This window comes from Serinus canaria, chromosome 3 (assembly GCF_022539315.1).
Source record: "Serinus canaria isolate serCan28SL12 chromosome 3, serCan2020, whole genome shotgun sequence".
Classification (NCBI taxonomy): domain Eukaryota; kingdom Metazoa; phylum Chordata; class Aves; order Passeriformes; family Fringillidae; genus Serinus; species Serinus canaria.
Genome location: NC_066316.1, coordinates 92583611 through 92598063, shown reverse-complemented (window position 1 = coordinate 92598063; position 14453 = coordinate 92583611). Strand labels below are relative to the sequence as shown.

The 14453-nt window shown below is 38.6% G+C and overlaps 1 protein-coding gene across 3 annotated transcripts in view; it reads left to right on the top strand.

Annotated features, from left to right (window-relative positions):
- ARHGEF10 (Rho guanine nucleotide exchange factor 10) overlaps window positions 1–14453 on the top strand; it is a 108389-nt gene that overhangs the window by 59669 nt on the left and 34267 nt on the right. For all 3 annotated transcript variants that reach the window (XM_018920163.3, XM_018920153.3, XM_018920149.3), the window contains 3 exons: window positions 12008–12123; window positions 13746–13873; window positions 14349–14449. In XM_018920163.3, the coding sequence (XP_018775708.1) occupies window positions 12008–12123; window positions 13746–13873; window positions 14349–14449 (345 nt within the window). The remainder of the gene's footprint in view (window positions 1–12007; window positions 12124–13745; window positions 13874–14348; window positions 14450–14453) is intronic.

Here is a 14453-nt window from a genome sequence, read left to right as displayed (position 1 = left end):
CAATTCTAATATTTTTTCTTAGTGGAGTGCAATTACAACATGTGCTTGCTTCCTGCAGTCATAACCAATAAACATTTCACAATCTCAGTCTTCAGGAAAAAATACATTTCTCTCAGCAAATTAGTCAAAGTCCTGTTTCATGTATTGGAGTTAGTCTTGCTTGAAAGTCTGTGTGTCTCTCTGGCATCCCAGACAGACAGCTTTTGTGGAAGCAGTTATTTAATTATGTGTGCCAAAAAATGTGATGTGTTAATTTTCTTCATAGAGCCATTGGCAGAAAGATGTGAGATAGTTTTTCCCCTAGGAAATCCATGTATTATTTCTGGTAGGCTGTTCCTGTTCTCTTTACCTCAGTTAGTCCATGTGCAGAAGCACAGACACAGTCACAGTATGGAAAAGTTGAATAAATATAGGAACAGGGGAATGTTTTCAGTGGGAACAAAAATTTGTATATTGTTGCTTTTGATTTACTTGCATTGGTAAGAAATTCCCCTCCCTCACCTGGCCGGTCGTGCTGTACCTGATGGCTCTCAGGACACGGTTGGCCCTCCTGGCTGCCGCAGTACTGCTGACTCAGTAGGACATAGGATCCCCAGATTTCATTCTGTGTGGCTGCTCTCCAGTGTCTGTGCTCAGCCTGTTGTGCATCCAGGGATGCCCTGTCACATGTGCAGGATCCAGCACTTGGCCTTGTTGAACTTCCTATGGTTGGTGATTGCCCAGCCCTATAATTTGTCAAGGTTTCTCTGCAGAGTCTCTCTGCCTTCAAGGGAATTGGCAGCTCCTCCCAATTTAGTGTCATTGGTAAAGTTCTTATTATTCCTTGGAGTCATTTATGAAGACATTGAAGAGAACTGAGCCTAAAATGAAGCCCTGGGAAATCCCAGTAGTGACAGGTCACCAGTCTGGTGCTACCATCCCATTCATTATACATAAACCTTTGTGCCTGACCTGTGAGCCAGTTTCTCACCCATCACATGATGTGTTTATCCAGCTGTGTGCTGGACATTTTGAGGCCTGTGAGAAGCCTCAGATCAATAGCTTTACTGAAATCCACAGTTCACTTCAACTGGCTTCCTCTGATCAACTGTCTGGGTTGCTTTATCATAAAAGGAAATTCAGTTACTTAAACAGGACTTCAACTTCATGAACTTGTTCTGGCTGGGATCAATGACTGTGTTGTCTTTCAGGTGTTTTTCACTAGTTCCAGAATAACCCTTGTAACTTTTACAGACCCTGAATTGGGACTGACAGGCAGGTAGTCCCAAGGCAAGAGTCATCATTCTTGCCTTGGGACAATGTTTGCCAGGTTCCAGTTGATTTGGACTCTTCAGGTTCCCCGTTGGGTTGACTATGCAGAAAGAGGGCATTAAGAAAGTTCAACGCTACCTGTACTTTTATGATAAAAAAAAGGATGGATGACAGCACAGTGAATGCAGCTTGTTTTTAATATGTCATTGATATGAAATAATATAAATACTTTTCAAAAATGTAAATAGTATAGTCAAAGGCAAATTTATAACTTCTTACCAAACTATTCAGTATTATCCCTCTAGAAGAATCAGAAGATAATGTTTCCTTGCAATTCATCCATGTGTACATAAAATCACTGCAAATATGTGTATTTCACTGCCTTTTAATTGGGAATATAGGAATGGAAGTCAAATATACTGGCCAGACTTTCATTTTCTCAGACTTCTGGCACACGTTATGAGTTTGCAGCACTTCATGCAAATGTGAAATGCGGTTTGTGCTGCGGCAAATGCTGGTTTGGTGCGGCAGCAACAGCAACCACCCCCAGTTGCCTGTTCTTGGGTCCCCAAAAATGAAAAGGGGTGAGTGACACATTTCTCACAGGGCTTTTATTTAAGAAGATCAGACTAGAGAGACTCTATAGAACCAAAAGGAGAGGGCTAGGCATCCTGCCATGTCTGGGTGGGAAACCAGTGTCTGGCAGCAGTGTTCTGCTCTGCTCAGGTTGATTAAGAGACATAGACAGCATAGACAGGTACTTAAGCAAAGAAACAACAACTTGAGCCATTTGTCTGAAGGCTGAAAGGGGAAATGATCCAGACCCATCTGTACTAGAAATCCATGCAGTGATGAGCACTTAAGAAAACAGTGATGTCAAAAATCAGGTTAGTGTGTTTATGGCTGCATTTTCATGTCATTTTTTTTTCTTTCACAGGTTTACAGTTTGTAACTGAGAGCAAAGCTCAGCACTGCTAAATGATGGCTGTTCTCCTTTCTCATTCAGAGTTCCAGGGATGCATTTGTACTCTGTTTCCACTTGATTGTGTTCTTGATCTCTGTGGGGTTTGTTTACTGTCATATATTGTAGTGACATGCTGCTGAAGTGCAGAAATGATTCCTCTCTTCCAAGCTTCTTTCTGCTTGATGCAGTCACTTTGTGTAGGCCTTTGAGTGTTTCCAGGGAAACAGGGAGGGATGTATTATGGGCTAGAGTGTGCACTTGTTTATGTCAATATCTTGCTTAGTGGAATGGCATCTCTTTTCCAAAATGAAGATAGTGCTGCTGTGATAGCCATTGCCATTAAAGCTGGTTTCTTTTGAAGGTTTGTTTAATAAGAGATACAGAATTGGGAAGAAAAAAGAAGTCAGCTTTATCCCTCTAAGGCACAGCAATAGTAATACAGTATCCAGAGTAAGCAAAACTAGTATTAAGTGACGTGTCAACACCAGCATTGGTGATAAGATTTTAGAAAGAAAGATGTGGTATGACTTGCTAATTGAAGTAGCTTTAATCTCAATGAAATATATAAAGATGAATAATGTAAGGCTTTATTTTAAAGTTAATGTTACTGAAGGCAATACTATGCACTAAATGATATTTAATATGTTTATAAATGTAAACTGTCGCTGATATATACAAACAGAAGACCAAAGAGTTTAAATAAATCTAGTGCCAAAAAGCCTGTTCAACTGAGCAAATGGGGTGACATTAAATACTTGACTTTGTTAAGAGGACATAAGTTTCTATCTAGTGGATTAGGCAAGGATAAATTTGGGTGTTACATGCTTGTCTCACCCATGCAGGATAAGATTCTTCTCTGCCTTTTGTATTTTTTATAGAGGTTATAGGATTTGTCATCCACTTCCTATAAACCTTGTTCTGTATTGCCAGGGATCTCATCCACATCATGACACAGAGTAGTGGAATTACTAGAAACCCAGCTGGTGTGTATGAAAGAGGGAGGTGAGCTCCCCAGAGTGCCACTTCCACATGACTTGGTATAGTCTGGTGGGAGCTCCGGTGTAAACCTCTGGCAGCTCGGCCAGTTTACAACTGCCTGCAGACCTCTCTTGGGACCCTGCAGTACTTTCATTGTCTAAATGCCTTCACACCTGTACTGTGTGTTTCACTGCCTGTTTATATACTTTTTGCACCCAGTTTCTCCCTCACCCTTCGTGCCCATGCAGGTCCATCCCTGAGGTCCTGTGTGACTTCTGTCCCTCCTTAGGGAGGGCAGGGGCTTCCAGGTCCATGCTGTCCTCAGCCTTCCTCTTCGGGCCTTGTGAGCCAAAAGAAGAGCATGGCACTTTTTTCCTTTCACTCTCAAGTCTTTGTTTCCAGCATTTTTCTTTCTCCTGCGAACAGATCCAGGAATAGCAGTCAGTACATTGTCCAGGAAGACCCCTGACTATTGTCCCAGCTAGTGTGACATTGGGGAGCCAGGCTGTGGGGTCCACTCTAGTGAGCATATCAGGGCTCCAGTGTTTCTCCCTCATGTTCCCTGCTGCTTTAATCTCTGACACAGTACAGCTGCTTCTGTCAGAAGGAAAAATATTTATGGCCTTTTATATCTGAAATTCCTGGTGCGGTCAGGATTAGCTGGAGCTCAATATAATCTTGAAGCCATGCTCTCAATGTATGAACTACTTCTCACTGTCTACCAGGCTTTACATTTCCTTGGTGGTTTTGCATTATTTTGTATAATTTTATTCACAAATGGTATAGCACTATGAATTCAATACCTTACTCACTGCTTGCAGTTGCAAGCTCTTGATTTTATCTTGCTGTTTCTCAAGATATGTGAAAGAGCAGTTTTGTGGTTAGATGGTAATTTTTATGCAACCTATTTCTTCAGTGTTGGATCTGGTACAATGAGAAAGACAGGTCTCAGCATTCATGTAATTACCAGTTGAGAGCAGGGTATTAGCGACTGACAGTGAGGTAAAGTATGTTAAAAATACTTTGTCAGAGTTGAGACTTGTGAGGTTTGTTTCCTATCTCTACTCTGTGTATTGGGTGTTGTGTGGTATTTGGTTCTGTGGTTAGGACCTGAAGAACTCCCCTGTCTTGCATGGCAGTGAGAATAGTTAGTTTAATACATTAGTTTGAACGACTCAGATTATAAATTTCAATAATTAAGAACGTAAATTATGTTTAGATGCTTACATGATTAAAGTATAATTAGACTAAACAGTGTCATTTCAGGTTTATGATAAAGCTCTTCGTGGTGGTTGATGATGGAGAGTCCTGACTATATCCTGACTGCTTGCTTACACCTTGCCTGGATAGTTTGCATTCTGAATAGTTTGCATTCCAGTAAGCTCAAGGGGTTTATTGCTTATCACCTAATACTTTATATATGCTTGTGCTGCTTCTTTCCACGCTAGGTTACTAAGCCTAAGTTAGGGTTGTACTGCAAAGATATGTGCGAGTAGCTGCACATACCAGCTTTTCATTGATGGCTGCCAACTAAACTCTTGTTCTCTGACAATCATTCTGACTTCCCATTTGCTTAAATTTCCAAACCTGGAGACTGATGCCACTCAAAAACTTGGTTAGTTTGAACCTGAGAGTGTGGTATAGTATCAGGAGACCTAGTTGACCTATGGTGGCTCAGATTTTTTGGGTGAATGCGACTGTGGAGATCATGAGTTGGATTTGGCATGAAAAAGCAAACCAGGGAGGGCAATATGTCTGCTTTTCTATGATGAACTTTAAATTGACCCATGGACTTGTTTAGGTCATGAGCCAGGATTTTAGACAACTTTTTTTTTTTTTTTTAATTACTATTTGAGTCAAATTCCAACTGGCTGTTCAAAAACTCTCATAAAGGAGAAACAAGAAAACTGAACTGAACCTGCCCATGTGCTTCTCTGATGCATCTGTGGAAACAGGAACAGCATGAGTGAGCAAGTGAAGATACAAGTATGAGGAGGGTGATGATGTGGGTGCTGTCAGGGGCTTTGCTTGCATAACACAGCGTGCAGGAAGTTGGTAGTTCAGCATCTAAAAACCTCATCTGCTTTTTTACTGGCTTTAGCACTCATGCAGAATTTCTGGGGATGATGTATATCAGAGGTATGGGTATGCCTCTAGTGTATAACAGGTGGGTGGATGCCTCAAGTTCTGTGCAAGATAAAGTTTTATTACAGAAGAGGGCCCTCATCACCAGCCTTCTAGCCAAAAGCTAGGTGTTCTGGGACAAGAGACTTTGCAAAGGAAACATGTTTACATAACATCAGTATGAACTGTTAAATGAATTACTGGTATTTCCAAGATTCACAATCTTTTTGCCAACTCTATTTATTTGTTGCTGAAATAAATAGCTTGCATATAAAATGGCACATAAAGATTTCCTTTTCTATTTGTGCTTAAAAAAGTAGCTCCACTAGAGCTGTGAAAGGAGAATGTTGTTTCTCACTTTGATAAGTTCTCTTCCAATGAGCAGCTGTAAAGCAATGGTGTGTTTTGCATAGCAGTGTATCTATAGGAAGAGGATTTAGTACCAAGTATAGGGGAAGAATTTTTCAACTGCAGTGACTGAATCTTGGGCCTTATTAATAGTTTCTGGTTTTCCTTCTTTATATTAATTATCAAGGTCTTCAGTGTACAGGAAACTATTTTACTCTAGATACAACATTGTCTTTCACAGTCTCCATTCTTGTCCTTTTTAATGGTGGGCATTATAAATTAAGCAGTGGGATGCTGTCTGCGTAATATTACTTCAGGAAAAAAATCAGCATAACTTTTCTAGGACAATCAAAGCCAAATTTAAAGAATTGAACAGTTCTGTCTACACTTAAGTGGTTTTAAATATATTACTGCTGCATCATGTAGTTTAACATAAATAGGTTAACCATCTCACAGTGTCTGTCTGGTTTATTATGAACTGATCAAGAATTCATCTAGTATCATGATACTTTGCTTTCCAGAAAACTGTGCAAGCTTCTCATGTTTAAATATAGTTGAAATGCTGTGTAAGGGCCTGTTTTTTTATTATTTGTTCCAAGTGTGTAATCCTATAAAAGTACCAGTTTGATTTTCCTTCCTCAGACACAGCAGCTTTTAAAGTTACCTCCCACATATGTAACTTCTTCCCCCATCCCACGTGATTTTTATGCTCTATATGAGGATTGAAACTTTCCCAGATCTCTTCCTTTCATAACTTTTGACGTTTCAGTGTGCTGCCTAGATGCACACAGATGGCTCAGTGGGAGGAAGCAATACAAATGTGCTCAGCCTCGAAGGCCAGATTGCAAATGGCAAGTCAAATTTGGGATATACCAACCTTTCAGAGTGGTCTTCAAATCTGGCTTGTTCTTCAAGGGTATCATTAATTGTGTATTACCCCTCAGTAATACTGGAACTGTAGTCAGGAAAAGAGCTTCTCTCAGATTCAGTTGTGGTTTTTGCATTTGAGCATTTATGATCTTCCATTCTGTGCAACACAGGTCTGACTTCAGGGCTATGTGTCTCTCAGAAGCAAAGTAATCTTGAAAAGGACCTTGAATTTTCCATGATGCAGTGATTTTTCACTTCATTTCAATATAGCTTTTCCAAGAGCAATTTATGTTGATGTATTGTGGTTCTGAACTATGTGGAGAAAAGGTCATTACTATGATGATACTCAAGGCAGATGTTGTCTGTATAAGTTACTTTGCAGTAAAAGAGACACCCATCAGTCTGTCTATTAACAGTATTTCGTTTCAGCATGATGGACAATACAGAAATGTTTGCAAAAGTAGTTGCAATATTGAAAGTATATTGACTGATGCTTTTATTTTCTTTGTGTGACATTTGGATTTATATAATAGTATTATTGAAGAAAATCCTTCTAATTGGGAATAAACAGGAGTTTAGTATAGGATGGGACCAGCTGAGCCATTGTGTTTGCTTGCCCAGCAATAGATGTTCAAATTATGGGTGATTGCATCTACTCTGTCTTTATTAGCATAAGTCTGTGATAAAATACTAATTCACAAATGAGAATCAGAACACACAGCAAGAGCTTGAAAATGTTTGCAGGTAACAAATCACCATAGAAAATAAATGTGTCCCTTTGAAATTCTTAGAAAGGAAGGATAGGGTGTGAGCAGTTCAGGATTAAGATAACCAATATGCTTGAAGTGGCCATGGAAATTGAGAATTTAAGGGAACCAGATGGATGACAATCCTGAGGGAGCAGCTACTGTGCCAGCACCTATTCAAGCAGCTGCAGTTGTGCAGGGAGAGGGCAGTGGCTGCTCCCCAGCAATGCAGCCCTCTGCCAGAGGTGGGAATCCTTCCCTCTACCCAGGCACTAGCACACAGGCACTTCTCTAGCATGTGTGTATTTATTCACAACCTTCCCAATTCCACTTTTGCCTGAATCAAGTTTAACTGACTTTAACCACACCCAGGGAGTTTCCTGCAGGCTTTGAAAATGCCTGGATATAAATCACCTAAAATTGCTTCCTTTTCAGTTACAAAAATTGCTTCATACCAGGCAAAACTGATGAATTTGAAGCTGTGGTGCTGAGAGTAATACTGGGAAAAAAGCAGGTAAAATAAATGTGTGGTATTATACTCAAATGTATCTTGGCCTAAGAAGAAATTGTTATAAAAAGCAAATTCTCTCCCCAGTTTTACATATCAGCAAAATCAGTTTAAACTTTAACCTCCTTTCTTCCCTCTAAACCAAGTTGTGGTTTTGTTTTCTTTTCTAACCTTGAGTGTATTTCATTGTAATGCTGAGCAAGGAACTGGGTATCTTGCAAGAATTACTGGTTGTTGGCAGTAAACTTGCCTGTTGCAGGGAGGCACAAATTCCTCTAAAATCTTAGCAACAAAGGAGTTGGTGAAAAAGATTCTTGCTAGATTACATGTGGCCAAGATTTCACCCTTGATCTGTAGGTGGAATGTAAAAAAGTTGCCTTTGAAGCCACATGTGTGGTTATTGGTTACAGCATGCTGCCTTCTCTCCTGCCCAGGCACACTCTGTAGCACGTAGGATGTGTAGAGTTAGGGAGATCCTTCTCTAAAACCATGAAGGGCTTTTTTCCCATAGGAAAAATAAGTTGTTTTAGAGTTTGATAATTAACAAGAGTGGCTTGGAAAGAGAAGGAAATGTCTTTATCATTTGTGAAACATTTCACAGTACAAAAGAAACCGACCATGTATCTGCTTTGGAGTGAAGCCAAGCGCTTTTCACTGCACTCCTATGGATAAAAGGAGGAGTGAACACCCACCCCAAAATAGCCAGCAATTGAATGGTCAGGGAACATGTGTGGGCTGAAGCAGCCAGTCTGTGGCTGTGAACTGAGAAACATCTGATGAACAGAGCAGTGTTCTCCCCCAGCTCCTCCACTCAAGAAAAACCCTCCATCAGACAGTTCTTAGTGTTTGGTTAACCACTGAGAAGCCAGTTCTGTTTTAAAGGACATTGTGAGTAACCCTTACAGGACCCAGTTCAGAGATTAAAGTTGCTATAGTTTGCAACTATTATCCAGATACAATCCAAGTGATCACTTTTTGGAGAAGTTGCTTCTGATGAATCTACATCATTGTTGATTTCTGAAGCCTTATTTTTCTGTGCCAGTTTGTGTCCACTAGAGACCTCGGTGAAAGGCTGATATTAGTGGTGCCTATTGATCTAGTCCTTGGGTATCAAAATTTCTTCTTAACTTGGCTGTTTCTCTTTTTTAGAACATCAGAGGATGGAAGCAGACTCTCATTAATTATTTACTGTTTTGATTTTGTGCTTAGCTTCCTGTACTAAGAATGTGATCTTTTAATGAATGAGCCTAAAATTACTTTTGTTTGGTTTTTCTGTGTGGCAGCCTTTCAGATGCCAGGTTAGTCTATTTGCTTTGACACTCATATTGCATCCTTTTTATCTTGACTTATTAATAGCTTATAAAATATGTATGATGGAGACAAAAGAGACTCAGGTGACAATTACTGAATGAAATTCAAGATTCATGCCTTATTTCCAAGGGTGGAACAGAGATATTTGTAAGATTATTTGATGCTTCAAGAAGAGGATTATCAGACGTGGTGGACATATATGTACTGCCCAGGGCAAGCCCATCTGTGTAGGCAGTTAAAGCTTGCTGAATGGCCTCAGTTGAAGACTATGGCATAAAGTCCTGCAGTATCTGGGACTTGCCTGGATGCTGCTTGTTATATGCTGCATTAATGTCTGTTCTCCAAACAATAATAAACAAAATGTCTGCTAACTGTCTTTATCAAGCTACAAAGAGTGACCCTGGCTTTTATAATTTAAGAATAATGTAATTTGCTTGGGTGAAAATATTCATCCTGTACAAGTGAAACCTCACAGAGTCATTGTTTCACATCCTGATCGTTCAAAGTTTTCTCTTGGTTCAAGCCCACAAAGCTAAATTTCGAAGACTTGAAGTAATTTTTTCCCACCAGATGTTTGGTTTGATTAGTAGTGGAGTTTGTAAATTACAGGTGACAGGACTTCTGCCAAAAACTCAGCTAATCAAACAATTATTTCTGTTCAGTGTAATTTTTTTTTTTTTTTTTTTTTTTTTTGCAGAAGTTATCTTTTCATTAGAGAAACTTGGAGCAAGAATGATACAATTTGTGGTTTTTACAGTGCCAGACACACTGTCATGGCTTTTAGCTAGATTTCAACAGATTTCCTGTTACACTGATCTGCACCTTTCTTTGCAAGTAGCCCCATAAAAATCGACCATTTAATGCATCTAGGAACTAGTGATTCTGGTACTTAACAAATTACAATTATTGTGGATGTTAGCAAGAAAAAGGGTGTAAGCTATCAGAAGATAGATACAAAGAGAGAAGAGAGATTTCTCAAGTGTTTGGGCTGAAGAAAGTGAAAATGCAGCTTAATGAAAGTATGGAGTCTTCAGTTCAAGAAAAGTGTTTAATTTTTTTTGAAACAAAACTGCAAACATACTCAACTGACCATAATTTCAAAATTGTTTTTCTTAGATCTACTTTGGAGATGTTTCTTTTCGTGTTGTACAATAAATTATCTTTAAGTAATTATCTTTTCTTATGGACTAATTTGGTTTTCGGTGTAAGAAAGGCTAGATTGTTCTTTTAATTAGCATTCAGAGCAGGCAAAGAAGAGGATGATAATCACATCTATTATCTGGATGGGTAAACAGTAGTAAAGGGCAGTCATTCCCTGTCTGGTGCTCAAGTGCAATGCACAGAAATAATTTCTTTGATCTAATTTACCAGAAGATTTAAGGGCCAGATAATAATTTGGAATTTTATGGGAATATTTCAGGTTTATGTTGCATTTTCCTGCAGTGAAATGGAGAACTAAATAAAGTAGCCATTAATATTTTCTTTGAGTCTTGAAATTTTATGCTTTTCAGGGTTTAAGGCAGACTTCCAGCTTAATATAGTGAATTACATTAAAGAAAAGCATTGTGATGGCCTGTGTCTTTATGATGCCTCCAAACAGGAAAATGTCATTAGACAACAGTTATTTTGATGCCTAACTAAAAATATACTAATGATTTAAGTAGAATTGTTTCATGCATGTTTATTTTTGATATGTTCTCTGATTTAGGCTATTTGGACAGCTTTGTGTTTGGTTTGTGTTTTGTACCCTGGCCTTGCAGCAGGCTGGGGGGAGCAGAGGTGCCAGCAGTGTGAGTGTGGCACCTGGGCTGTGCCCAGCATCCTCTGTCCTGCAGCCAGAGCAGGTGGCAGAGCTTGTGCCCGGGCTCCTCAGCTGTCTGCAGAGCCAGCAGCCTGCACTGTGTTCAGATCCAGGGGCGTTTGCAGCCCACAGACTGGCTTCCAAAGCTGTGCTAAGGATGAAGGATCCATAGTTTAAATACTACACTGTGTGAGCTGAAGAATCTGCAGGAGTTTCCTGGCAAGATAATCCAGTCCTGTTCCTGTCATTCAGCCAAAAGGAAACATGCTGACTCTGTATGAGTCAGGGTGGGTTTTTTCATGGGACAGTGAGTGTTGTTTCCAAAGGAATTACATAACCCTTCCACTCCTAGCATCGTGGTAGTCAGAGTATATTAGCAGGGGTTTGCAAGCTTTGTGCATTTAAATGAACACCTTACCCTAGTAATCAGTGTGTTTTTCTGAGTTACTGTTCCCTTATAAGCCCCTGTACTTGTTGATTATTAGCATAAAATATTTCTGCTGCTGTTCAGATTTGCTGTTGATTTTAGAACAGATCCTTTTTTGATTTAAGCACGATTGCAGTAAAATTGCAAGTGGTTCAGTGAAATTGCGGGTTTGTGTTAGAGTTAGGATATAGATATATGAGCCAGAACTGTCTCATGATCAATAAAGCATAAATAAATTTTGAATTTCAAACCATCATAGCAAAAACTACAGGTAAATGTTTTTGCTTCTCATGTAACCAAAAACAACCTCCAGGAAATGTTTGCATTAATGTTTTACAGCAAGTCTGATGTTTGATGCTAAACAAAACTTCCATGGCAGCAAGAGATTTGGAGGTCAGTGGAGCTTTGATATTTGTTACAATTCTAGTGTGGGGTATTAAAACTGCAGATAGTGCTCTCCATCATACTAAATTAACAACTTGAATCTAATTTTTAGCTAAAAAGGCAGTAAGATGATCTAAAAGGAAATGCAAATGGTAATGCCTGTATGTGCAAAGAAATAAACCACTCTGCTTTTAAGATGTAATATATATTTATATTGTCTTTGTCATACTTTCCTCATTTAACTGAAAATTGCATATTTTTGTTATGTATGACCTTATGGTTTTATTCATTTCAGACAAGCTCTATATGGGACCAGGGCAACTGTACCATGATCTGCAGAACCTTTTACATGACTTGAATGTACTTGGTCAAATTAGCCAATTAATAAGCAGCCTTAAAGGAAACTATCAGGTAATAAACAAAGCTGGATTTATTTTTCGAGTCTGTTCTTGTAAAGTAATATAATTGTCTCTCCTTAGGGTTTGTGCAAGGCATTCTTTAGTTCTGCCTGAAAAAAGTGGAATAATTTTACCTCTAGTATTACTTCTAGTTAACAGCATTTACTGTTAACTGTTAAATGTTATAAATAGATTACAGCTGTCCTTCTAATCTTGCTTTCCTTTATTGTTTTTAAGTGTAGGTGGATACTACAAGTGTCTGCATTTGCTCAGTAGCTGATAAGCTTTTATGGAAACAGAATTACATTTTGATGTAAGAAATTGGATTCTTGCAGTTAGACATGGTAGTAGGAGGATGGTTGTTTGAGGAAGATCTTGATCCCCATCCAAGCTCATAATCCTGGCTTTTGGGGAGAAACTGTGCTTAAAACTGAAAATATAAAAGGATTTTCAGAAGAATTTTGAAACTACTTTGCTTTAGCTTTGTTCACATCCCTTTGATTTAGCTTATATTCTGGCAAACAAATGTAGTACTTAGCACCAAATGAAGCCTTAAGACATTAAACAATTACTTTTTTGCTTGGTTTTTTATATGTTTTATATGTGGTTACACATAGTTTTTAACTCCTACCTGCCACCACAGGTTGCAAATGTGTGTATATGTTTGAATATATAAAAGCTCAGTTTCTCTTGATATATCTTGGCTTCAGAGTAAAGGCATTAAATAAAACATAGCATTTTGTGAAAATATGTACTCTGGACAAAATTTATGCAAAGAGTGCTTTTGGAAAAAGCCTCACAAGTATTAGAAAGTGAATTTCATCTGCATAATTGGAAATATGTATAGCACAGAAATACCATAAGACTTCACCCATCACCATATAAAAAAACCTTTCTGCCTTCACTGACAGCCAGAGGCAACTACACTTTGAAAACTTAAAAATCAGTTATTGTTTCAGGGTAGATGTTTGTAAGATCATTACAGGAATTTAGCTAATGAGGTCAGCTTCTTGATATTTGAAAAGCACTTAAGTTGTCATAGAATTCTGATGGTGGAAAGTGCATGTACTTCTGTGTACTTGTAAGTCTTGATGCTTTGTAAATTCAGGTGAGCTTTTACTCTCTGCAACAGAACACTCACCTTGCAGTTATTGTTTCAGCATCTTAAACAGATTTAGACCACACATCTTTCATGATGGATCTCTAAACATTTTGTCTCAAAGATTTGAACAAAAATATATTTTCCATATGATTCGTAGATGTTTTCAAAAAATTTTCTGCAGTAGCAGAATTTGTGATGCTGGAATAAAGTAAAAGGCTTGTGCATGCACCTGATACAGATTCATGTTTGAATTTCACAAACACTCGGGAATGTCATTTATGCATCATCAAACTGAGCAACGTGAGATTAAATGTTCAGATGAAATACATTAGAAAATATTTTACTGAAATAAAATTAGAAAATATTTTATTTCTGAACTGTGTTTACAATTATGGCTAAATTATCCATGATGGAAATGTGGTCTAATTGAAGGCCATGTGTCATTGTTTGTTATATGCAGGAATCACCTTATTATCCTGTTTGCAATAGGCAGGTAGGCTGGTGTTGAATCTTAGTTGTTTTTAATTTTTCAGAACTTAAACCAATCTGTAGCCCATGACTGGACCTCAGGTTTACAAAAACTGATTTTGAAAAAAGAAGATGAAATCAGAGCAGCCGATCGCTGTAGAATTCAGCTGCAACTCCCAGGAAAACAGGACAAGTCAGTAGAAATCTTGATTACAAAACTTTCTCAATTGGTTTATGTATTAGGCATAGATGTATGAGTGAGGATTTGGGAATCTGTAGCTCTTCCCTCCCTTCTTGTCTCCATAGTAAGCCCCTGAGTTTTGCTCTTAAGCCATAATTCTGACAGCTTTAATGTTCCAGAGCAGCACTGTAGCTTTTCTCCTGTTCTTCAGCCCAGCATTCTGAATGCAAGAAGCAAGAGAGGAACTGTGGCAGTGGCAGCTAATAGGGAACAGTCACTGTTGTATTCCTTCACCAGTTCCTCTCATCACATTTCATGTAAAGTATATGGCATATGGCATATCATAGTCTGCACACTTAACTCAGAGCTGAGTCTTTGTCTAAGTATTAGAAAATAATGAAATTTCATCTTGCTCAACATTCTTAGCCATGGCTGTATTCATACCCAATGCATTTATAGTGGCTTTTTTTTTTTTTCTGCACTGCAGGTCTGGGCGGCCAACCTTCTTTACAGCTGTGTTCAATACATTTACCCCTGCCATCAAACAGTCTTGGATCAACAATTTACAAATGGCTAAACTGGCCCTTGGTAA